Source organism: Neodiprion fabricii, chromosome 6 (genome assembly GCF_021155785.1).
Source record: "Neodiprion fabricii isolate iyNeoFabr1 chromosome 6, iyNeoFabr1.1, whole genome shotgun sequence".
Lineage (NCBI taxonomy): Eukaryota > Metazoa > Arthropoda > Insecta > Hymenoptera > Diprionidae > Neodiprion > Neodiprion fabricii.
This window is the reverse complement of record NC_060244.1, coordinates 25260394-25284792: the sequence shown is the minus strand read 5'-3', so window position 1 is coordinate 25284792 and position 24399 is coordinate 25260394. Positions and strand designations below refer to the sequence as shown.

General features: G+C 44.2%; 1 protein-coding gene across 3 annotated transcripts in view; it reads right to left on the bottom strand.

The window, feature by feature from the left end:
- The window catches only part of LOC124185313 (janus kinase and microtubule-interacting protein 3), a 52784-nt gene that overhangs the window by 2255 nt on the left and 26130 nt on the right, over positions 1 to 24399 (bottom strand). For all 3 annotated transcript variants that reach the window (XR_006871364.1, XR_006871365.1, XM_046575951.1), the window contains exons 6-11: positions 6248 to 6337; positions 6030 to 6137; positions 5311 to 5643; positions 5003 to 5221; positions 3445 to 4731; positions 2179 to 2448 (exon numbers count right to left, since the gene is read on the bottom strand). Coding sequence is in view for 1 of the 3 variants with exons in the window: in XM_046575951.1 (XP_046431907.1) it covers positions 2179 to 2448; positions 3445 to 4731; positions 5003 to 5221; positions 5311 to 5643; positions 6030 to 6137; positions 6248 to 6337 (2307 nt within the window). In the remaining 2 variants the exon portion in view is untranslated. The remainder of the gene's footprint in view (positions 1 to 2178; positions 2449 to 3444; positions 4732 to 5002; positions 5222 to 5310; positions 5644 to 6029; positions 6138 to 6247; positions 6338 to 24399) is intronic.

Genomic DNA, 24399 nt, shown 5'->3' with positions numbered 1-24399 from the left:
CGGCCGATTATATTAATTATTATCATTATCAAGAAGTCTCCCCAGTTTGTTATCGCTACAGCTTAATTGTTAAGCGGGATTGTATTATCAAGTACTGTGGTATAAAAGAAATTATGCTTTAAAGCTGAAAGTAAAACGGTAATATAAAAAAGTAAATAAATAAAAAGAAATATTTAATCTCGGTTGTTATACCTGCGCGATAAAACGCGTTGGCTGAATAATATGCCTAGAGGCAAGAGCCTGCAGGAACAATGAACGTAATGACATCGGTATTAGCATTGTATACTGCAAAGGGGGATTGAAAGGTGATTGCATAAAGAGGCAGAAAACAGATCACTAATTGAATAGGCGGTGGAATTATACTTCCAACGGCTGCAGAGAGTGAGATCGTGATTCATTGTCAATACATCTTGTTAGGGTGGAGCGAGAAAATTTTTTTATATCCAGCTGGAGTCACGACACAAATCAAAGTTGATGTTCAATACTCGAAAAGAATATTGCAAATTTCTGGACTTGGTGATTTTTCAGGATTTCCAATAGAAAAATTCCCTGGAGGTTGAGACGTCATTCGAAAAGACAGCGGCTTTAAAGCTTCAAAAGCCAACTGGTCAGAGACATTGCGACTGAATTTAGATTGAAAAAAAAAATGTCTTCGCTCCACCCTGGTATCTGTAAAACCCCAAAACCGTAAGCACAATGTCGTCACATAAGCACCGTAAAATCAAAAGAATCGAGGATCTACTTTTCTAAAGTAAGTAAATATACCGAAAACAGAATTCTACACCCAAGGATACGTTCAATTAGGCGTTGAACAGGGGTCGAATAATGCAGACAAGAGCCGTGTAAAGGGAAACTCACAAAAGCACCAAATTATCCGCTGCATGATGCGAATATGCATGTATTTAGAATACTGTGCGTCAAATGAGCGTCCGGTTATTTGTATTACTCAATTTTATTACGTTGTTGTTATCATTTTCGTTCCAATTGCGATAATATTATAGATGTAATGCTTAGTAGGCGCAATTTGGCGATGATATTATAGCGAGAGAAATTTTATGATCAACTGACCTTCGGCCAGTTAGAATAGAATCAATTCCTTTGATAATATTTTTGCATTTAATCTCTTTCTCTCTCTCTCTCCCTTTTTCTTTTTTTTTTTTTATCTCTCATTGTCTTTCTCTCTCTCGATCTGATTCGACTCTGCGTATTTCGATCATTTCGACTGCGGGCAGACTGCACTTCGCATTTATGCATCGCGAGACTCCTGACTGGAGAAATCTCTGCTATGCTGATCCAACTTTGACTTTTTTTGACTGGCAACAGTCACCGTAATCCAGCTGTATCATTTTGTATTCCTCGCATTCCCGTGTTTATTGTACTTTATACACATCATGGTTGTCCACTTCTTCTTTTTCTTCTTCTCGGTCGTTAAATTCACGGGTGTAGTGATACTTATGACCTCCTCTTCCCACTTCACTCTGCAGCACTTTATACATGCGGGATGAATATCACGGTGAGAAATGAAGTATGTTTACAGGCTGCACCGTCTTCGATCGTAAACGGGAATGCATGCGTCCCTCCCAACTCTTCGTTCCGCATTATTCGAACTGCTAGTTTCTTTCACGTATTTTAAACTCGGAAAAAATTCTGGGACGCTTCAAGCTCTCTCTTCGCACTTTCCTCCTTGCGTGTCTCGTTTTCGTTACGGAGTTTCAGGTGCGCGCAGCTCTGACACGTACCTGAATAATTCGCGCACGAAACTGAGTCGTGCAATAATCCGGGAACTTTTTTCGCTAAACACAGAATCGTCCTTAAACCAAAATGACGAATTCGTCCATTTTTGGGCTTGTCCGTATTCTTTTCTTTTCCTTTTGATATTCTCTTTTTCCGAGTGATCGCTACAACGAGAATTATTTTTATTGCTTGATCGACCGACTGACTGACTGACTGACTGACTGACTGAATCTTGTTACTTCTTCTTTCCGTTACAATTTACGACTTCGCCCCTTAAACGCAAAGCTCCTGGTACAAGACTAGCCTGTTTAAACATATTCTATTCCCGGGTAAATCCTGCTCTATCGAACCGATTCTATTATTCTTGTTCCAAGCCTTCATCACCCAACCCTCCCGCTCCCTTTCCCTCTCCCTCACTTTACGCCCATCCAGTTTTGGTCTAACCTTCTTTTTAGGTTCTGTCTCGTTAATAGTCACTACAGGCTCTGGTTGAACCTCTCCGCCTTCGACTACGTCTATTCCGGTATCGTTCTTTCCCGAAGGGTTCTCCTGGACCACTTCAGCGACTCCTTCACCCTTTCCTGCGACATCCAGGATTGAACCCTCGCTATTTTCAATCCGAGTATCGGACTCTTCTCCAGGCGCTTCTTCCTCCTTAGCCTCGGTTGCCAATTCTGCAACGATTTCGGGCACGAATACCTTGGAAACCTTCACCTGAAACAATTAATCAAAAGTTACGGAGAAACGGCCGGAGGAGATTTCATGCAGAGGGGAACCTGGGCATTTAGGGTCACACGGCAGTCAACTCAAGAAAGTTTCTCATTCTTCTTCTCATTCGTTACATCCAACGATTGAGTGCCTATAATATTAACTTCTTAAATGCCTATCTTTCACCGCCGGTGACGAAAGAGCGAGCTCCTCGAAACGCGCGTAGAAAATTTATGATACAATCGTAAACAACAACCAAGCAACTCCACGACATCCGGGACTCCGGTATGTGCGAACCGAACGTACACAGGTTGGTACCTACTGGGTACAACATGTAATCAATGCTTCTGACCCGGATATTTAAATGTGTGTAAAGAACAACACGACATACGCTCGAACACACGTACGGCACGACTTAGGCACCAACACGACGTAGTTGCGCAACGGAGAGGCAACGGGCCCATACGTGTCTATTTGTTAATCGCACTACTTCAATGTATATACGACCCGCGGCGGCCAGAGTTTAAACGGAAACGAGACGTAGTTTGGCTCGACTTTTCGAGACGAGCCATTCGATTGACGCTGAGTGAGGATTATGCGAGAAAGTGATTGACACCGGGGTGAACGATGAGTATATTTGCATGGACGGAGTAGCTAACTGGCGATGTACTGGGAACTCCTCGCGCAAAAGCGACGAGATAGAGAGAGTTTAGCCGGAGGTTTGATATTGTGGGAATATCTTAACGGGAAATAAACGATTGCGAAAATATGCAAAAATTTATGGTAATCCAGGTGGCACGCGCGCACGGTGAATCAGACGATTAGCACAGATTGAATGTCTCGTTTTTTTAAAGATGATACGATTATCACGAGCATTGCAAGACTGTACGATAAACCGTTCCGATTTGTAAGACTTATTTACAACTTCCCGCGATGTTCGATGTCTGCACGAGCTAACAAGATGTGTAACATTATGCAAATCAACCTGTCAATTCGACTCACCTTTCTCGCCGTATCCTGCTCTATCATTGAATTCACAAGTGGTTTAGAAGAGGTCGAATCCCGTTTACCGCTTCCAGCCTCGACGTTAGAAATTTCAGACACGGTAACGTTATCGCAAATTTTCGATTTTGGATCAATTTTCAACGCTGAATATCCATCGGTTTCTCCGCTTCCAGCTGCCGCGTCAACCTCGTCCAAGGATCGATCCGCTTTCGAGACTAAAATTTCGGGCATCACCAAGCCGCGACATCTGACGCACTCGATGCAACGATCCGCAAGATCGCCACTCGTCCGGATCTCCTTCAGCTTGTCTTTTAGCTCGGTAATGTGGCGAGAGAGCTTCTGATTTTCGAAGAGCTCAAGCTCAAGCTTGGCGCGAAGCTCTTGGAGCTGTTTCGAGTAGCCTCGCTCCGCCTCGACCCACATCTCGTCAGCCTTCTGCAAGGTCTTCATGTACGTCGCCTCCCGACGTTCAAGATCAACGATGCGTTGTCTCGTCAACAGCTCGACCTGCACCAGCTCCTCCAGCCTGCCGATCACTTCAGACCTCATTTTCCCACACTCGTTGCAGCCCACGTCAAGCTCCTCCAAGGTCATCGACTTTCCAGCCTCGGTGGATGCAGAAGTGGACAAAATCGGTTGCGGCGCCTCAACGGCTTCCGAATTCCGCATCCCGGCTGATGATGCGTCTTCGTGTTCCTCGGAAACATGCGACTCACCATTCTTCGGGGTAAGGTCGTTCTCCCGAACGTTTGAGGAGTCGTCTTTCAAGTCCTCCTCAACGTTCTTGGAATTCCGATGAAGATTTTCGAACCAGTATATTCTCTCAGTGAGTCTGTAATTCTCGTCCAAAAGCTCCTCCTCCCTCTGTTTCGACAGTTGTTTGTCTTGGTTTCGCTTGCTCTCTGCCTCCTCGTGATCGGCGAGTCTCTGTTCGAGTTCGCGAATGCGGTCCAGATAGGAATCCGCGTTCTGTCCGGAATCAGCGACATCGGCGACGTCCAATTTCGCGTCAATCACGGGAACCGGAACCTTGACCGCCCGCTCCTGGATCCGGGCCCGAAGCTCGTGCAACCGTTGGACTTCCTGCAGAAGATCACCGGCCGGGGTTTCCGTCTGCGTTCCCCGACTCGCCAGCTCCACATCCGCTTCATCGTCCTCGTCGAAGATCCCGCTCTCCTGAAGGGACAACGGCGGCTTTTGAGGTATCGGCGAAGCTGGACTGTTGTACGTGTTGTAAGGAATTATGGTCGCTACGGCGCGGTCCTTCTGCTTACCGAGCTGGTCCTACGCGAAAAGAATTCGTAGTAACGTCGCATAAAAGTTCAGAGAATATGTAACATCGCTCGGTGTGACATCCGCGAGTAGACGGAGTCGAAAATTCTCAGATTTTTTAGGTCACCGGGCACCCTGAGCGACATGGAGGAAAGAAACACGGAGAAAAAGAAGAAAGGTATTCGTCGCTTAGAAAGGCTGATCGGAGTATCGTGTCTGGCTTATCGAGTTACACTATCAGGTATTTGCGACAGGCGTGTCTCGGCAGGTGTGAGGAACTCACCTTGTAGAGGTGAATCGGCTCTGGTGAGACGATACCGCTGTCGGCCGGATCAGGCGTGTCCCGGAGACAGGGCGACTCCTCCAGTTCGAGAACGCGAAATTCGAGAAGCTCGTTCTGCTCTCGGAGTTCCGAGATCTCAGCGACCAAAGTCGCCTCCCGGTCCTCGATCTCCCGGAGTTTGTCGCTCAGGGCTCGTCTGCTGTTCTGACTTCCCCTTGTCTGAAAATAATAAGATTCAAGTTTCAAGGGTCGCAAGTCACGACCAGAGCTGCGAAGAGACGATCGAGACAATTTGAGTCGAGCCCCACCTCCTGAAGCAGGGCCTTCTCCAGGTCGCGAACCTGGCTCTTGGCGTGAGCAAGTTCCCGCTGTTCCTCGACGAGTCTGCTCTGGAGTTCCTCGACCTCGAGGAGAACCGTCTCGTACGCCTCCCTGGTAACGCCTGTGTGCTGCCACTGTCCACATCCCCCTGGCTGGGGTGACAGCGACGACGGAGCGCTGGACAGAGCGCTGTCACCCTCCTCGTGTTCGTGTTCGTCTTCGTCCTCGACTTCTACAACGGGCTCGAGTTCGAGCCACTGTTTGTAGAACTCCTCCTTTCGTTTCTTGTTCGAGATCTGGTCGAGCTTCCGTTCTTTCTCCTTAAATATGGTGTAGGGCAGAAAACGACGTAAGTGGTTTGTAAAACAATAATTGTAACAAAAGGGTGGGGGGGGAAGTTGATTATCTCGGCGAGGTGCGGGAAGTCCCGGATTCAAAACCACTGGACCCTCGGCATCGTCCGGACGAACGGGAAAGTTTGTAGGATAGGCACGATATCGACGCCGGAAGTTTACGTCGGCGAAAGTGTTTCTTTGACACGCCATACAGGACGCGTGTCGTAGAATTATAATAACTTGTACGCAACGTCGCGTGGACAACTTTTGACGATGAATTTCTTCTTTTTTTTTTCTTTTACAAGCCCCAGGGACAAACTCTCCACCTTATAATATCTACATTTCCGGTTATTCTGTACGTATATAGGTACCTTGACTGCCTGCCTGAGAATCTCAATGACCTCCTGCTGCTCAACACTGAGTTCTCGAAGCCTCTCGACCTCGGCCGCAGCCTCACAGTCCCCGGTGCACGAGTCCTCCTGCGTTTGGTTAATTTAAATTTTATTGCCTTTGTAGGATTGTTTTTCCATCAGATATAAAGCTGAATGTTCCCCTGTTTTATACAACACGAAGGAAAAGGCCAACTTACGACATGCTCGGTGCTCGTTGAATTTTTATCTTCTATGCGGGGCGCCAGACGAACCTGATTACTTCGTTCCGTCTCGCGCAACTTTCGCATCTGAAACAGAGAATAAGAAAAAAAAATAAAATAAAATAAAAACAACCATTATTCCGAATTTTAGGACGAGGACGATGTGTTACGCAAATTTTTTACAGCACCCAGCATAAAAATCATGTGCAACGAACGGAGAGAACTTTTCGCGGTTTTGCTACTGGCGTGCATCTACACGGTGCCCCACGCACAAGTCGTTAAGTCCAATTCTTTGCGTTTGCCGCAGTAATGGCTAATTGACAATAACTGTTCATTCCTGCAACTCTCCGGCCTTGGTACGCGAAGAGCGAAGCGGGCCGAAACCTCTCGGCTTCGAGGATGAAAATCAGCCGTGCAGTTACCCAATGAATGAAAAAGAAAATCCGGAAAAGGAACTGCGCTAATGAGTCTTACGAGGTGAGAGGTGACCGTCATTGTTGCTCGCAGAATGGCCAGGAAGGACTCGGCGTAAAGATGAGACGGACGACTCTCGCTCTCGGGGAAAGTTGAACGACTATAAACTCAGAATTATCTTCACTATCAAAGGGTATCGCGACGCCGTTTGGCGTGGGTATAAAACGACCCGAAGCTATACATGTATATCCATCGTGAACTAAAGAATGATTAATTCGAAAGGAAACAGGGACCCTCAGTTCCCGAAGATGCTGGACTTGCGAAAGTGAAAGCCGTTGGCTTGCCCAAACTCTCTTCGTCGGACCGGGAAGATTCCATACCATTTTATATGTATATATAGGCCGAAACGAAACCACAGAGACAGGAGTAATGATGCAAAATTTGATTTTGGGTAATCGCGTTTCGTATTCACTGGATACACGATGAACGTCCGTTATCACCGTTAGCAGCTGGATAGAAATGTTTCCTCGTTCACACGAGAAACATACCACAGAACGCAGGCTGGAAAGTTCTCGTTACCAGGGCGACGTAACGGTCGGTAAATTAAGGGATTAATTGGTTGGTGCGTTGCTAATTAGAGCGATTAGATAAATCTAGAAGGAAATACTGGTTTCCGAGGTTGTTTAACCCGGCGATCGCGGATCGTATTGCATCGTTTCGTACCTCCGTATAGAACAGACCAAATGACCTGCCCAGCTTCAAATCGTTACTTATAGAACTGAATACGCATGGTAATCGATAGATTTTCGGTCAGGTCCGCACTTCACAGGTAGGATTAGGCAACGTTTGCAAATCGTGCGGGTGAGTTGGACGCGTATAAATGTTCGCATTCGGAAAACAGTGTGAGAAAAAGAAACAAAACCAGATAACAAGGCTCCAAGTTCCTATCTACTTCCGGTCTCGGCCCCTTTCCTTACATACGTACGTATACAAATATATATAACACAGAGGTGTGCACATTTCGCGCTCGAGGTTCTCAACCTCCAGGAAATCATTATTATTATTACCATCATTACACTCTAGACGAAACAGCCGAGATAAATGATGAAAATCGAATTTTCAGTCACTTTTACCGTTGTACAGATCTTGTAAAATAAGCAAGACTCGATGGCTGCATTAAAGGATTGCTCGATGTAAGAAAAAGAAATTGTATTTCCTGCCGGTATTCATTTTTCCTCAATCTTAAAAAAATCCTGTATTCTGTAATACCAAAACACCCGTTTCATGTTACTCCTTACACCGCGAACGTCTGGAAGGATTGACTGGGGTTTAATTCAAAGATCGTTTCATTACGGGGATCGATACAACGGTGCACAGTTGTCTGTCCCTTGCATCGGATGTGCAAGCTACATAAGCCGACTGACACAGATATCGACGATGCCCTGCAGGATATGCCTCTTATAACATACACACGTACGAAACGCACCGCGTGGCGTGTTATATATGTTATTACACGTATACTACGTGCAGGCTCGATCGTCCGACAAAGACGCGGGAACGGCTTCTTGCACGATGGCTGCAAACTCCAAGACTAGTTGTAACATCTCGAGATGTGTATAACGGTGTTTCCCAATCGGTATATTATAATTAAAACGAATTGGTTATTGTCCCTGAGGAGGATCTCACGGATCCCAGCTGCTCGCTAGTCGGCTCCTCGACATCTCGATCTCGTGGCACAGTTTCCTTCCCGGCCGAATGTGTCCCGCGGCTACGCGATATACCTCTATGTATGTACGTACCTCTGCTCACTACTGACACAGCCTCCGCCGAGAACTCGGGACCATCTCCATGACGATGATCGTTAAGTCATCGGTCGAAACTCGGGTCAACGATCAGTGCGATCACTGGTTGTTCACCGGTGTCTTTCTGGATACACCGTAAATCAAGACGCGATCGTTGAACGTTGGGAAATTCACTTCGATACATTGATTCTAGCATAATAATTAGCGAATGAAGAATTTTCAGCAAGGATCATTATCGCAAGTCGAGAAGCTGTACTCTGGTTGAAACTTCCTCAAGGATTGCAAACTTTATAGCTATATAAATAAAGAAGTCTTTGACTAAAAGTTTGAAACAACGTTTAACCAGAATCTAGAGTGACTCTTATTTTGTCTCAACCAAACTGAAACATCGTACTGAGATCCCGTTGATTTAAAGCACATCAATTTTTAAACCCAAAACCCGTACGACGGTCGAACATACCTCGATGAACGCAAGGTACAATAGTTAACGAACGCAATAATCATCGTGCAAATGGTGTATCGCATTAAGGACACGAATTTCCAATCCAATACGAAATCATTCGAGTTCACCAATTTTCTCGGAAAGAAGTGAGGTAAACACCGGTTTCCCTCGATCGTGAGAGACTCGCCGGCACGTGACTCGAAAATCGGCGTCGTTCGCGTAGTCACCGGAGGCCTGGACACGAGGAGACCTCAATATACTCGAGACAGCGAGCGAGCCTGTGTCTGTACCTCTATCTTAATATACCTGCCGGCTGGGTCCACCTGTGCAGGCGATGAAGCGGTCGAGTGTGTATCGATGGGCGCTTACGTACGGAGTACCTTCGTGAGATTCGAAGGCGAATGGATGCTGCGGCAGTAACAGTGTCGTGGACCGTTAAGTTGGCCCCCTGACACACAGCTGGCTACTGCCCGAAGTCTGTCTGCGGCACTACGTGTGCCTTCCTTCGCCTTCCTTCGCCTTCCCGTACTTCCAGGCATCTCTCTGACACGGCGAGTATACCGTCATCACCTGCGTACTGTACCATTGGGTCAGTCGGATGGGCCCGATATGTCCGAGGAGCCGGCGAACTGGGCTTCGGTAATTAACGATACCGAATAAATCGATTTTCACTACGTTTCATTCCGCATGTTTCTAAACGACGCGTTGCAGGTGCGTTTTAAAGCGGATTCTACGTGCGAGGAATGATTTGGAAAATGATATTCTTTCGCTAGTTTTTCAAACAAGTATTGCACCGTTCGACGGCTAGGAATGTCAATCATTGGTTCGGTGTAATTATCGTGTTAGAAAGGAGGAAGAACGAAAAATAGAAAAGAAATCAGACCGTATAATTTAGGATTAGCGTGACATCGAAGTAAAAGTAATTGTCGCAATTAAAAGAACTGGATCAATCACTTTGGTCTCCGAATGCTTTGCAGTAACGAAAGGAAAATAATCGAGGAAAGAAAATGCTCCGCGTGATTAGGTGAACATGGAATTTGTTTATTTGTAAACTTTCACTGTGGAGAAAATTGATGTAAGCGAGTATTTGAAATCGGTACGGATTGAATAATTTCACCGGCAAAAAACGATTCAATCCTCGAGTAATTTTTAAAAAATATTCGGAAAAAGAAAACAAAAATCCCACCTTCCGTAACGAGGTTCTTGTAATGTACAAAACGATATTTTTCACGCAATCAGAGACCGAATAACGATCTGAAATTCACGGAGCATGAAGTACTCGTTAAAAAGTTTTTCACTCAGCAATCTATTCGATGTTTGATTAGTTTCTAAAGCTACAGTATCGAGTGGATGTAACAGTGTTAAAGAAGATGAATTGAAAGGCTGGCCAGTGCAATAATTTCAGAAGAATCTTCGCCAGGTTTATCCTCACGCACGCTGCTCGCACCGCCGTCGCGTATCGGTGTACATACGAACATTTTACCACACCTGAACCACCTGTTGATTGAAACCCACCTACGCATCCGCGAGTTTTTTTTTTTTATCCCATGACGATGCTCTACGGTACAGATTTTATTTAAACATTTAATCCCGCCATGCAGAGGCAGGCTTACGCACCGTATTCAATACCCTACCGAAGGTTTTGAATCCCGATAGAGATTAATCTCGAGATTAATTGGATTAAGGAGATGAATTTTTCAATTATATTTTTTTTCAATAACCCTCAAACCTTGCTGCAACGAATTCAAACCAAACATTGACCGTTGATGCAATTCCAGTTTCGATTAAGGAAAAACGAATGAGATAAAAAAATGTCTGTTTAATCAAATCAACATCCGACGTTAAAACTTTATTGGTACGTAATAAATAGAATTTTACAATTTCTGGCCGATCGGCGTATGGGCCAATGTATCTAAGTATGCGTATACAAGTATAAATTTATACTTTACAAATAATTTATACCGAAAAAGCCAAAGGTTAATCTTGCGACATTCGACCGGGATTCAGCTCACGTCGGTCAGAATATCGTTACGAAGATTTTTTCAAGAAAGTCAAAATGCGAAAGTAACGGATTGCAGAAATGTCCCGAATGCAAGCATTTTATTGGAAGTTTAATTTCAGAAGATCCGATCAACGGAATCAGTGCTCCGATAGATATACATCTAATTTCAAAGAACCGTTTCTGAACAGTCTGACAACTGCAAGAATATTTCCAAATTCGACAAGTTGTGTCAGTCGATGAAAAATTGATTCGTACCATGAGAATTTTTTCAGACCGATGAATATTACGTCCAAGTATAAATCATGTCCTAATTATAAACTTACTGTGTTTAGTATACCGCCTGCACAGGGTAGGATCCCGTAATAAGCGTACGCGTCCATAATCCAGGAAGAATCCTTTCGCGCATTCGTTTATCGTATGTAAAAGTATTAAAGAACAGACACATTCGTCACTAAAAATTTCGACACTTCCAAACGCGTCTCGAACCTTACAGAAACACACTGTGTACCAGGCCTAGTTTGATTATTTCCATTTTTATTTTCAGCCTGTCCTCAACGGAATGTAAAAACTTTTGCCGATAGTTGCACGATAGTTAATCACCCCCTTTACGCGCTTACACACGCATTCTCACACACAAAAAACAAACACAGTCCCGTCGCGAGTTTTGCGCACATGAAGAGTAGAAAATTTGTAATAAAATTGTTAACTCCACTCGTGACCACAAAGTTTATAACGAGGTAACATATCCAGTTTTATTTCAAAGCGATAAAACATCTCACCATAACAGCAGAGAGGTATAATATATCCTCTGACAAAATGTTCCCCCATAAAATCAGTATAAACTGAACTTCAAGCTTTATATACGACCGGAGCAGGAAGCATCAAATAAAATTAATCGGAATAAAATCTCACTCGCGTTGCAGTTACGAGATGACGACACCGTTTTCCACGCGTTATAACAGAGAAGGAAAAATGTAAAAAAAAAAAAAAAAAATTACAACAAGAACAAGAAATAAATTTAAAAAAAATATAAACACAATTCCGTAACTTCGGGATTCACCGATCGTACAAGTTCAACCGAGCTCCGTTCTTCTCGGAGGTTCCGTCCCCGATCGCGGCACCACTTCCACTATATCGCCGGCTCGGCGAGGATCTTGTGGACGCGGTTTTGCGACTCCCCCACTTCTTAAATCGACGACAACGCGAATTCCCGCGTAGCGTGTGTGCGTGTGTGTATATTTATAAAAGTATAACCGAGGCCCGAGTTTGATTCCGCTTTTAATTCCGATTCGTCGGGCAATTGTTGCGGAGCATTCGTCAAATTTTGTCCGATGTTGAAGAAAGCCAGGGGCGATTGCTGCCACCGCGGATATCGCAGATAGGTATAATTAATCGCGATGCGTGCCCGCGTATTCATCATTCTCTGAGAAAGAAGAATTACCCGCGAAGAATCGCTGCAGCGGAAGAGGAGAAGAATAAGGTGATTACTCGGCGAGATAATAAAGCCTCGGGGGCATAACATTATTCCCTCGAGACACTCTTATGCACGCGCACAGCTTTCGCGGTAGCTTGTAAGTGTGATGTACACAAGCACGTGCGGCCCAGGAGAGAAACACCTTCCTTCTTCTCATCTCCAGCCTCGCAGCAGCTGTCCGTTCGTCGCGAGGAACGCTTACTGCAATTAGCTTATCTATGACAGGGAGACAACGCGTGGCTAAGTTACACCTATCCAGTATCTAGTATCTAACATCCTTCGCTCGGTTATACCATGAAATTACACGCTCGTTCGTTAATTACAAGGGTCGCTAAAAATCGCTCCGACTACTCATTCGGTCTCGAATAGTAACAGTAAAAGCTCGTCAAACCTGTAATGTGGGAGAATAATGGATACGTTATTCCGCACGTGTGTACTTAACGCCGCTGTGCCGTTCGTATACTTTAAAAAACGCTTGTTTCTTTCTTATCCTGAACCGATATGAACCGTTCGCAGAACAGGCGTGGAATTGGTTTGCGTATATTTGTAACAATATGACGTACGGTTCAAGTTTCGAAATTGAGTAACAGAACTCAACGTATCTGTACGTTGCACGGACTAAGATGTTAAAATGTATGTACGAACGGTATATCGGAACGACAATGAGCTTCGCTCAATTATCCAACATCGTGAATAAAACATTTTTGCAAAGCAATTTAGGAGCAATTATTTCCTGTATACGTATACCAGGCTTTCAACGACTTTTACAGCAACCGGTAAAACAAAGAATAAGGAAGAATGTACAATGGAATGCAAAGCGAAACTACGTTTAAGCGAGGCGTTATTGATAACAATTTTTCGCCACACCAGTTTTCGCGTTTCGTTCGTTTGCGATCGCGGGGCTTTCAGAGTCGGTGCCATCACGATTTTTGCAGAGTTGAGGATGGATAAATGGCATCGTGGATTAACGAGGCGGTGTTTCTGCACACTACCGGACAACCGCTGCGTTCAGTTCCTGGTCATCTTGTCAGGTTGTAAATAATAACAGGTTTTTCATGTTTGTTTATTCGTCTTTTTCCGCCATGCACGTGCCCGGATCTATGATTGCGAAATAGTCTGTGATATGCACCGCGCTTCGCGCGTTGACGAAATCGCGACGAGACATATATCACGAACTCTTGTAACACGAATGAATTTCAATTAGATAATTATACCGGTAGATTACTGTTAGCTCGCTAATGATCCTGGATGATGTACGATTGGCGAATATTGGGTCACGGATTGAATAAAGAAAAAAACACAACTAAGTCGAATGGTTGAAAATTCATTCAAGAGAATTTTCGAGGTGTGCAACGTTGCGATCGTGAGATAAAACTAAAGAGCTGAATAAGTAATCAAAGACGGCAAAAGTGATAAATGGGTAATGTAATTGATTATAAACTTGTTCGCAAAGCGACGGGAACGATCGTTCGACGGAAAATTGTGACAGATGTCTACGACTTCCTGGCCTCAGGCTACATCGCGTTGTTACATCACCGTTATAACATCGAGTGATAGTTGCAGTTCCCTCTCGTGGTTTATTTAACATGGATTTTCTTCATCGCATAATACATAATCATGATAATCGCCGGTGAAACGGTATGAATTTTTTGCAGATGGAGGAAAAAAGTAACCCGCCGTGTCACTTGGTCTCATTTATAATACAGGTGTGTGCAATATAGGCTGCAGGTATATACTTGGAATCGCAGGAATCTAACTTGTGCGAGGTACGTGGTTTATCGCTAATTAAACAGTGTTACGACACATCCCTGGCGAGTCAAGTTTTTTTAACGCATACAATACCTATCCAGATGTATGCGGCTAGACGTTAAACTCAGGGATAGTTTTCTACCCGATGATGCATTTTGAAAGAGCGCAAGTCTTATTATTCGTATCGATAGATAAGTGTTGAATCATAAGAACGATCGAAACTACGGATTATTTCTCGCGAAAGCTTGACGCGCGTTTATATATGTATATAATATGGCATGAAAGAATCGTTTTATAGGATCGGGTGCACTTACGTAACGTTAACGGCTCCAAAATTATGCAGAAAGAGAAATACATAATCCTGTTCGGTTACGTCAAATTTTAACACTTTATTTCAAACGCTCCTATGACGTCTGATATTCATCCTTTTGAAATTGTATATTCAACTGCTGATTGAAATGTATGAAAATGTACCCGTATATCGAACAGACGGCAATTGGTAATTAGTTTCAAAAGTCACATTTAAACTGTCAATGACTTATCAGATTTGACATCGTTCGTTTTTCCGTAAGTTTGAAAAAAAATTTGCAAAATACGAAACTCGAATCTCGACACTGAAGAATCAAGATTCTACTGAAAATATCTCAGAGATCAGAGTAAATAGCGCTTGTAGGACGTCGTATAGCAAATATACCTAAGCAAAAATGAAAATAAAAAAAAAAAAGAACCAGCGAGGCCCTTTCTCCACGCAAGAATGTTTCCCATTAAGAAAAACCGTAGTTCCTTATCTTTTCTTTATTTTATTATCAACGTCATTTGTTAAAGGAGAAGGAGGAGGAGGAGGAGGAGGAGGGAGGGATGCGTAAAAAGAAGCCGAGTTAACGAGCCCGAGGAGCAAATTGCGTCGTTCGTGCCTGACGGGGAAAAGGAAATAACCGAAGCAAAGCAAAGCAAAGTCTGCGTGCCATTGTTCCTCCGCGTCAGTTTCGCACAAGAAGAAGCACGAGGAGGAGAAGAAGAGGAGCAAGAAGAGGTCCCATCTTATATACCGGTCGTCGAGCCGATCCGGCACCGGCGAGGTTCGACCGCGTCCCTTTTTCATGCTACCTACTCCTTCCTACGAAAGTGTGGAAACTCGTGGTCATCGATTTCACACGCGACGTCCACGGAAGTCGGCTGCCACACGGATGCTGCAGAGTCCGGCACTCCGTCGGTCCATTCGTCGTTTATATTCGTGCAAGCCACGGGCAGGGGGACGAGGTAGGCACACCACACTGCACGTATCGGTATATTGGGACAGGTGAGGCAAAGCCGGGGCGAGGCGAGGCGAGGCGAAGCGAGTAGGTAACTCGCCTTTAACCGTTATGTGCATACTGGGTAAGCATACACGGGGACCCCTCTACATACCTATAATAAAGTACACACACCAATTTCGTACAGACTTCTTGGCTCTTTCGTCTCCTCATCCTCATCCTCGTCCTCCTTCCATTCGCCGGCGACTTGACGACTCATCGACTTTAATAAAACATTTCCGAGGACACGAGGAGGTGGAGCCCCAAATTTTTAGAAGACCGGATGGGAGGTTAATAGTTTTCCTTCGTTTTGCCAAATTGACAGTGTTTTGGAACACAATTAAGCTACGGGAAAAGAAATTACCGTAATTTGAAATAGTTGAATGCGTTTTAACGAATGCTCGGATTGTCTGACCTATAAACTTTCTGTTTGAGTATTTAATCTTTGTATAATGAGAAGTACGATATCTTCTTTTCTCATCCTACTTTATGAGATTTGAGATGAAAAAAATAAAACTTAAAAAAACGTCAGCTTTTATCGTTGATTCACTGTCCCGAAAGATTAACGTGTTTAAACCGTTTGTGAAAGGATAATAATTACTAGGTCACCGAAGGAGGTATATTCGAATCCTCATGTTTATTCACGCGCTTTTTCTCTTTCAAATTCAATTAATCGAAAGCGCTGCTCCGCGGGTACGATAAAAGGCATAACATAACCACGCAAGATTTATGAAGAATATTGCGTAAGATCACGGATAAATGTATAGCCTTGTGAAGCCTCTTCGATCCTGGTCGCTTAAAAATTCAGAGGATTTGTCTATGATAACGACAACCAAATTCTGGAAATGAAGAAGATCCGGATTTTCGAAAATACGAAAAATCCACTTCTCTTTTTGGTACCAAAAATTTATTATTTCACCAAAACTCGAGCCACTCAGTTCATCGAGACTCGCATCTTTGTTCTTGAACTGAATCGCAGGCACGTTTCAATAAAAGCTGCAAAAAAATCCCAAGTTAGGTGGTTCAACTGCGGGAGGCAGTTCAAATCCGTGATTAAATCACGCTCGGTCGATTAGGAGGTCGATTACCCGTGTGAATTGCCACCTAGGCCGCGGTGTTATGGCGTGCGGTAACATTCAATTACTTAACAAGATAATGATCTACGAGAAGGAATATTTTTACAAGGTAGGTATACGTTTTTTTTACCCCATCGTAAATTGTAATCACCTACACTATTCGACGGTAACAGTCAGACGCGGCATGCATTGCGTTCATAACAACACGACCGTGAAGGTTTAACTCGATTTAACTGGGACCAAAAAATCGATTTACGGTAGTCCAGGCGTGTACACCAGAAGGTACCGGAACATGCGAGTGAAAAATTCTCAGTGGACATACGGAATTATATTCAGAGAAAACTTTTTCTTTTTTTTTTTTTTTTTTTTTTTATGAAAAATCAATTTGCACACGCGCCGGCCTGAAGAAAATTCGTTTCAAGGAAACGGAATGTTCCGTTGCAATTACCGAAATCAATTGATTAATTGCTTCATAGATCTCAGAAAAAAAAAATTCGAATACTAGGATAGATTCCGAAGTACTAATGGATGAATTACTGTTTTTTTTTTCCAAGTATGCTGTAATATTCTTCGTCGCTGACGACTCTATAACTTGATTCAACACGCAATCGAGATTGCGTTACAGTTATTCGTTGAAATCTTTTGCAAAATTCGAATTTAGCAGGCAGGTACTAGTGCGGAGCAGAAACACAATGAGGTATCAATTTCATCGTATACATCAACCGGTATCGTAAAACGACGATTTTGCACGCTTGCCAGAGCGAACGCGGCTCGAACCGGGTCGGTTTCGCTACAGAAACCCGAAGCTGTGGGTTCTAGACGGTCTGCGATGGTGCAGAGCCGGGGAAGGAGAGAGAAAGAGAGAGAGAGAGAGAAAGGATCGAGGGGACTGAAACTCGACTAAAGTGTTGGTTCACTTTCACTGTACGGTTAACCGGCCACTCAGCCGACTGTTTGGTTCACAAGTACATGCACCAACGTATGCTTATTGCCGGCTTAAGTACAAACGTGTATGCACACCGCGTATATCCACGTGTTCCATATATTACATAGTCAATGGGTTAGACACATAACCATGGCTAAACATTGGCCGGTTACATCCCAAGACTCATCTCTCAAGTTTGAATGAACCGTTTATTTTTTTCTTTCCCATCTTTTCAAGAGTTAATGAAGTTACTTTGTGAGAGAATATCGTTCGGTCAAACGGTTTTGTTGTCACTGCAGCTTCTTTGAGAAGATGCGGATAGACAAAGTTAAGATCGTTCTTTAGATGTTGCCGCTCACGATTAGACGAAGTATAGTCAGAATTGGGAATCAGGCCGAGAACTGCTGAGATTCTAATTATCTCGGTCTCTAATTATTCGACAAAAAAGGAGCCGAGATTTACGTTGGTCTAAAGAGAGAGAGAGAGAGAGTGAGATTAGGGAAATAAGATGATTAAAATTTATGAGAAACAGAAAACTACGCTGGTAATTATTCATGTACGCGACATGAAGATTAAGTGTCTAAGAATTGCAAATACGGTCGGAAATTAGAAGCTGAGTCTCATTGTTCCAGGATACAAATTGGTCCCGCATTGACCGACAGTCAATGACTCCAACTTTAAAATTTCACGATTCATTATCGTAGATTCTCACGTCGCGACGAGTAGTACAGATCATGCTTCGAAGGCTGGCGGGGAGATTCCAATTCATCGAAGATCACACTCTTGAAACTGTAAAGCAAATCCGCTCGTTGCGGTCACGTATACTGGTGCAAAAGTGCGCGCGATAGGCGAGCCTACTGCCTGGACTGGAGGCTCCTTCCTTTGGGTAAAGGAAAAAAAAAAACGGTGATTCCCGAGTGACCCTCGGCCAGGAAACCAAGTCCCGGATCACGTTTCAGTCACCTGCACCTTAAGAGGATCACAATGCCACCCAAGACCATACCGCGATTACCAAAGGAAGTCGCTATCCATTCCTTCCCAACCTCATCGCCGCTTTAATTCATTGCACCGCGATCGGCACGCACAACGATCATGATAATCCATATCGATGAATACCGGAGCAACTGGTGTCGTCCAAAATTCGTAGCGGTAATTGCCGGTGAACGCGAGTACGTGTAATTATGGAGGACAGTAGCAGTAACGAGGACGTGGTTTCCGATTTGAAAGTTTGCGATATCCGATCAGTTTTTCGGGTCCTCACCGGGCATTGAAAGCATCGATTGATCGTAACTTCAAGTTCGGAAGACCTTCAGCTTTCGACAGTAGTCGCGTGTTTGTTCGGCATTGAAGAAGTCTGAGATGACGATGCGTCAAATGAGACTGAACGACGATATCGAAACAGTGTCTCTTTCATTTCGCACGGTACTTCTAACGCAATTAGACTCACATGCTACTTCGCATACGGTATTGAACCTATGAAGAAATTACAGTAATACACGCGCGTAAGAGACAATGAAAATTGGATCTTTCCAGAGGTTTGCGTAGAAGGTAATGCGAGGTCAGAGCGGAGAGCGATCGCCACGAACAAGGTCGGTGGACCAAGACACTGTCACTACTGTCGTAACGAACCGGTGATGGAGAAGTAACGAATATGGGATTTTTTCCTCCCCCTGTCTCGCCTCGAGTCGAGAAGAACATCTGGTGTAACACGCCGTAAGGTATGTAACAGTACAGGCCAGTCTTCGGTTCTTTTGGATTCACCTGGATCTTTCCGCGTGCCGCGACGTCGTTCGCTTCGAGTTCATTCTCGATTTCTTACAACGGCTACGACGAGGCAGAGCTGGCGAGACCCCGGAGTCAAAGAACCGCTACGAGTACTACGAAGAGCGAGAACTCTATTAATTCCGGTTCGTTTCGCTTGTCAGCACGCCCGAGTTCCGACCCAAGGGTGACCATGAAAGCGACTTTTTCCCGACTCATAACCGTTCATAAGTCCCGCGGTATGATACTCCGAAAAAGATGCTTGCTCGGCTTTTCCACTTCGATAAGCAAAAAAATAGCTGCGCTTCGCGTCGAGACACTGGAATCCATACTCTGTAAAAATCCGTTCCAAGTTCCCATGGGTTGTTACCAACGTCGGAAATCCACCAAGTCCATGGGAACTTTGAACGGATTCGTACGGATTCCCGCACGGGCCTGTATTTTCAAGAATAACCGATGATGCCCCGATTCAACGCAGACTTCAACCACTTCGAAAACAGCTCCTCAAACCCACCGAACGGAGCAGCGGTACATGGGGCTCAAACCGCACGAGCACTTTGTCGATAAGCTGGTCAATAAATCACGAACATTCGGTTTGGACCACCTCGATGCGAGATGACTGCGTCGGCACTAAAACTGCAGACAAGACGGACAGACTCGGTGTTAGAGCGAGTTGCGGTTTGTCGTAGAAATCTTGTCTGCACGTATTATAAATACCTGTATACATATATCCACTTTGGGGTCGAGACGAAGTAACCGCAAACGATTTCCCCTTAACACGGACGGAGGCAAACGGTGCTGGTTTTTAACCTTTCCGTCACCGGGATGAGCGTAATCTGCGGGTGATCAACGTTGCTGCATCCATCCGAGAACCCGCGCGGATTTTCGGTCCAGATATAGCTAGGGATCGAGCCGCGGAACGGGAGCGTGCGAACGGGAAATCTAGGCAAGGCAACGCCGGAAGATCGCTGACTCGGGAGATGATGTTACCGGTGTCTCGACGTGATCAAAATTCACTGGATGTTTACTTCGTTTGGCCAAAGCCCGCTGCAGCAGCAGCCGAGGTCGCAACTCCTACACACGTCCAACTTGGTAACGGGTTATGGTGAATACTGTTAATTCGATATGCGACAAACTCTTGCTTGACTTAGACGATCACAGCTGTGACAAAAACTGTCGTTATTCTTCGACGATTGTACTTTTGTAACTAGAAACTCCGGGACGAGATGCTGACTAAGGGGAGATAAAATTGTTTCGAGTGATGCGTGTATCGTTATGTTTTTTCTTGTTTTTCTTCTTTTGTTTCCGATACCGGTATCAGCGCGTTAATAATAATCTAATCGCCGAGAGTGGGCTGCGACGTTGATTCTCGGTATGAAATCAAGATGAACAGAAGTTGAGGAGAGAATCGCATGATAAATGTAACGCGTGCAAGTTACGAAGAATTAATTAACGATACTTTTAACGCTGATGCAATTGCATTTAATATGCACTTGGCACTTTACATAGGCGACAAGGCCAAAGATTACCGTGCGAACGGATTTAATAACGGTTGGGAAAAATATTATGTAGGTATTAATAGTTACGGCTGCTACAAAGGTCAGGATTGATTGATGATCGTGCCCGTTGTTGCATAAACTGCATACTTGTATAACATTTCCAAAGTGTCAAGTTATTCTTATAAAAAATAATTCTCAAAGAAAAACCTCACGATTATTCCAATATTAGCTATATAATGTCTCCTACATTCGTCATATATTACGTATACAAAATTATGCGCAATTTTACAAGGCAGGTATTTCGCAAGTAATTTACGAATAGATTTTCCTGGATATTCTTCGAAATTTGTAAGAATATACGCAGTAATTCAAGACGTCAAGACGGTTACAGCACTTTTTCGGTGCTGCAATCGCGCGGCTTATTCCGAGTTAATAAAATTTAAGAACCTCATTTCAGCGAATGCGTCTTTGGTTCCCCAGTCCTTCATTGATGAGAGAAAAATAAAACCCTACAACTGCGATCTCGTGCCGTGTATAATTATTCTAATTACAGCCTCAATATCTCCGCACACACAAAACACACGTGACGATGTTTCACGTAATCTATCATTCAAGCAGCCAAGTGCTGCAGGATATGTCGTGTACACTTGAATCTGTCAACCAGTCGAGAGAATAATATACAAAATATGCACAGACTAATTGTAAGTAGACGGCCGATTGCGAGGCTGCGAATTCGTTCGCACAGTTGCGATAAATAAATGGTGAACGTCTAGACTTGGAAACGTTTTGAAAGGAAACGAGGCCGATTTATAACTTGTACCATACCTATCTGGTGGGACCTTCTTGGCTTCTCGCGTATCTTGTTTACCGACAATTTAGACACACTCCGAGACACGGGACATCACCGGCGGCAATTCGATTGTGGGAAACGCCGGCATTTCAAGGCAGTAAAGGTATAAGGTGTATATACGAATGCGAGGAAAGAGCCAACCGTACAAGAAGATGGCCCGTCCTCGAGGAGACATGCGTCATCGAATTAGCATTCCGCAAACGTCTTCTCTCGCCCGTACGGTGTGTTAAATCTCTTTCTCGAGTCATCGTGAAAGCAAGAAGAATGCGAAATGATGTTGATCAAATCGCGATAGCCAAGGATAATAATCAAAGTAACACAACGTATCGTGAAAAGTCTTCCTTTCGACCTCTTTTCTCGATCGGTCATCGTTATCGAACGGAATAGAAACGTTTCGAGAAGTTTCGCGACCGTTCGCCACAACCACTTTGTACAACAGTGTAATCCGCGTACGTAATAATTCGTAATAACGGTTTACTGCGAAGAAAAGATGATCATTAAGCGCTGGGCGAACCTTCGACGACCGACTCGGAAGAACAACGCGGTGCGACACGTTACGTGTTGTACCTAACTTCGTCTATGCATCAGACGTACGCGCGTAAGTCGTGCTTTGCCGTAATTTCTCCGCGTTAATACGACGCGAGGTGTCGCTTGGCGGTCGTCGTAATTTGCACTGTGCAATATGCAATCTGTTCCATAGCCGGGAAACCCGTTCCTTAAACGCCTCGCGAGCCGTTCGCCCGTAGCCCAGAAACGTCGGTCAATCCAGAGGAACGGTTACAACATTCTCGAATCGTGTTATAGGTTCGTATACAACTCCGAAGATCAAGTCAGGTAATTTCACATCGCGGGCCAATCGGCGCGCTCGAATATACTGGCGGCAATGCGATAATGAGGAGAACAAACCGTATCTATCCGATAATTTCCGACGGACCTTGTAATTTGATTTGACTCGTAAGTTATAGCCACGCGTGCAACACGAGGAATGTTTGAACTTGATATTAAAGTGCGCAGATTCGAGTGCAAGTTTGTCACCTCGTCCAAATACTACGCGAAACGAGCAAAGTTTGCACGAACTCTAAGCAGATATAATTTTAACATTCAAGGTTCTCAAACATACAGTGACTCGAAATCATTTCGGATCGTACCCTCAATTACTCCCGAGTGACTATGCAACGCGTGACTTAATGTCCGGTTCGAATCACGGATGTAACCTGAATTCACCCCAGAGTTCCAAGTGATTTGAAAATAGTTTTCAGGACTTGGAGAATTGGAGCACATTGTGTCGCTTCGATTGTTGACTCGAACCAGTGCCTAGATATAGTAGAATACTTGTTCGCGCTGTGGCTTATCAAATAATCTTCACAGTTTCGATGGAATTATTTCACAGGTAAAATAAAAGGGGCACCGAACGTTGAGAGCAGGAGGGGGCGGGGAGGGGGGGGGGGGGGGTGAAAGTCCACGTGCTACACATACTTTTGCACAGAAAAGAAGAGGGTGGGGCGGGGGTCTCAAAGTGGTAGAAAACAGCTTGACCTATTAATGCTCGAATGCCCCCCCCCCCCCCCCTTCCCACCATATATGGGCAGCTCGTACGCGGCGACTTTACGCCAACCCTCTATAAGGAATCGCGTTGTACAAGTTTTGAATGAGAATATTAAACATAAAACGACAGTTATACAAGTGCGTGAAGTTATTTCGTACAATTTTATTCCATGTAATGCAATTTTGTGAATGAATATATTTTAGGCGTATAATTGGATATTTTGCGAATTCGAGTATTATACCGAAGAATGGCGTTGAATTACCGTTGCCCACGGTTCGTTCAACGTCCATTTATAATATATGAGGCACGTGAAAAGGCTGCAGCTGAATTTTTACCGAGAAACGAAAATTGCCGAGTGAAAAAAATTAGCCCAAATGTCTTTAATAATGGCATAAGAATGTGTACGTACGTCGAGATCCAACGTGACCGACTTTTCTGCGCGATAACCTCGAACTTCGAATTCGCGATGCATGACCGTTTAAGCACGGCGATGTATCTTCAATTTCTCGCCCACAAACTCTCATTCTGCCGGCTCTTTTTGGATGGCTGGCTTGTATGATATTCGTGAATTATGGACAAAACTGTACTATTATACCACTACTTATATACACCATTATCGTACCGTGATTGTTGTTATTAACGCGGAGGGGGCTAAAGGTCAATCGGAATGGTCGGATGTGCGATAAAATTAAGGACACACCGGTTATCCCACGTCCAATCGCCTATTTTACACCGCCATTTCGAGATTCGTCTTGATCGTGATTCGGTTTAGGAATCGAAAGTGTGATTCATGGGTGGAAGTTCCGTTTCTTAACGATCAGGTCGATGAAAATAGATATGCGCAACGCTTTTAGTTCCAATTCGTTGCAAATGTTTAAAAAAAGAAGAAAGAAAACTAAGCTTCGAATCGAAATAAGTAAAAAATTCACCCTCTTTAAAAATTCAATTATACATACTGCGAGAGGCTTCTTTAACGAAGCGGATAAAATACGCGACCATCTCGCGTACGGATCAACACGCGCGTCGAGTAAAACCGCAACGTGTATGATATACGCAAGGAGGAAACTTGGTCAAGTATATGCGTGAGGCAGGATAAGTAATGCCGCTCCCACGCATCGCACGCATCGCTGACTGTCACACGCACCCCGTCAAACCGCAGAGCATATATGCGTCCATCCACCGTTTAAAGCGGAGTATAATGTAAGAATATGATCGAGTGAGTATCCGAAACAACAAAATAAAAAAAAAAAAAAAAAAATTATCAGGAGGCAGTTTAACAGCGTGGTTGAGAAATTAGAAACGCGCAAATTAGGAAGT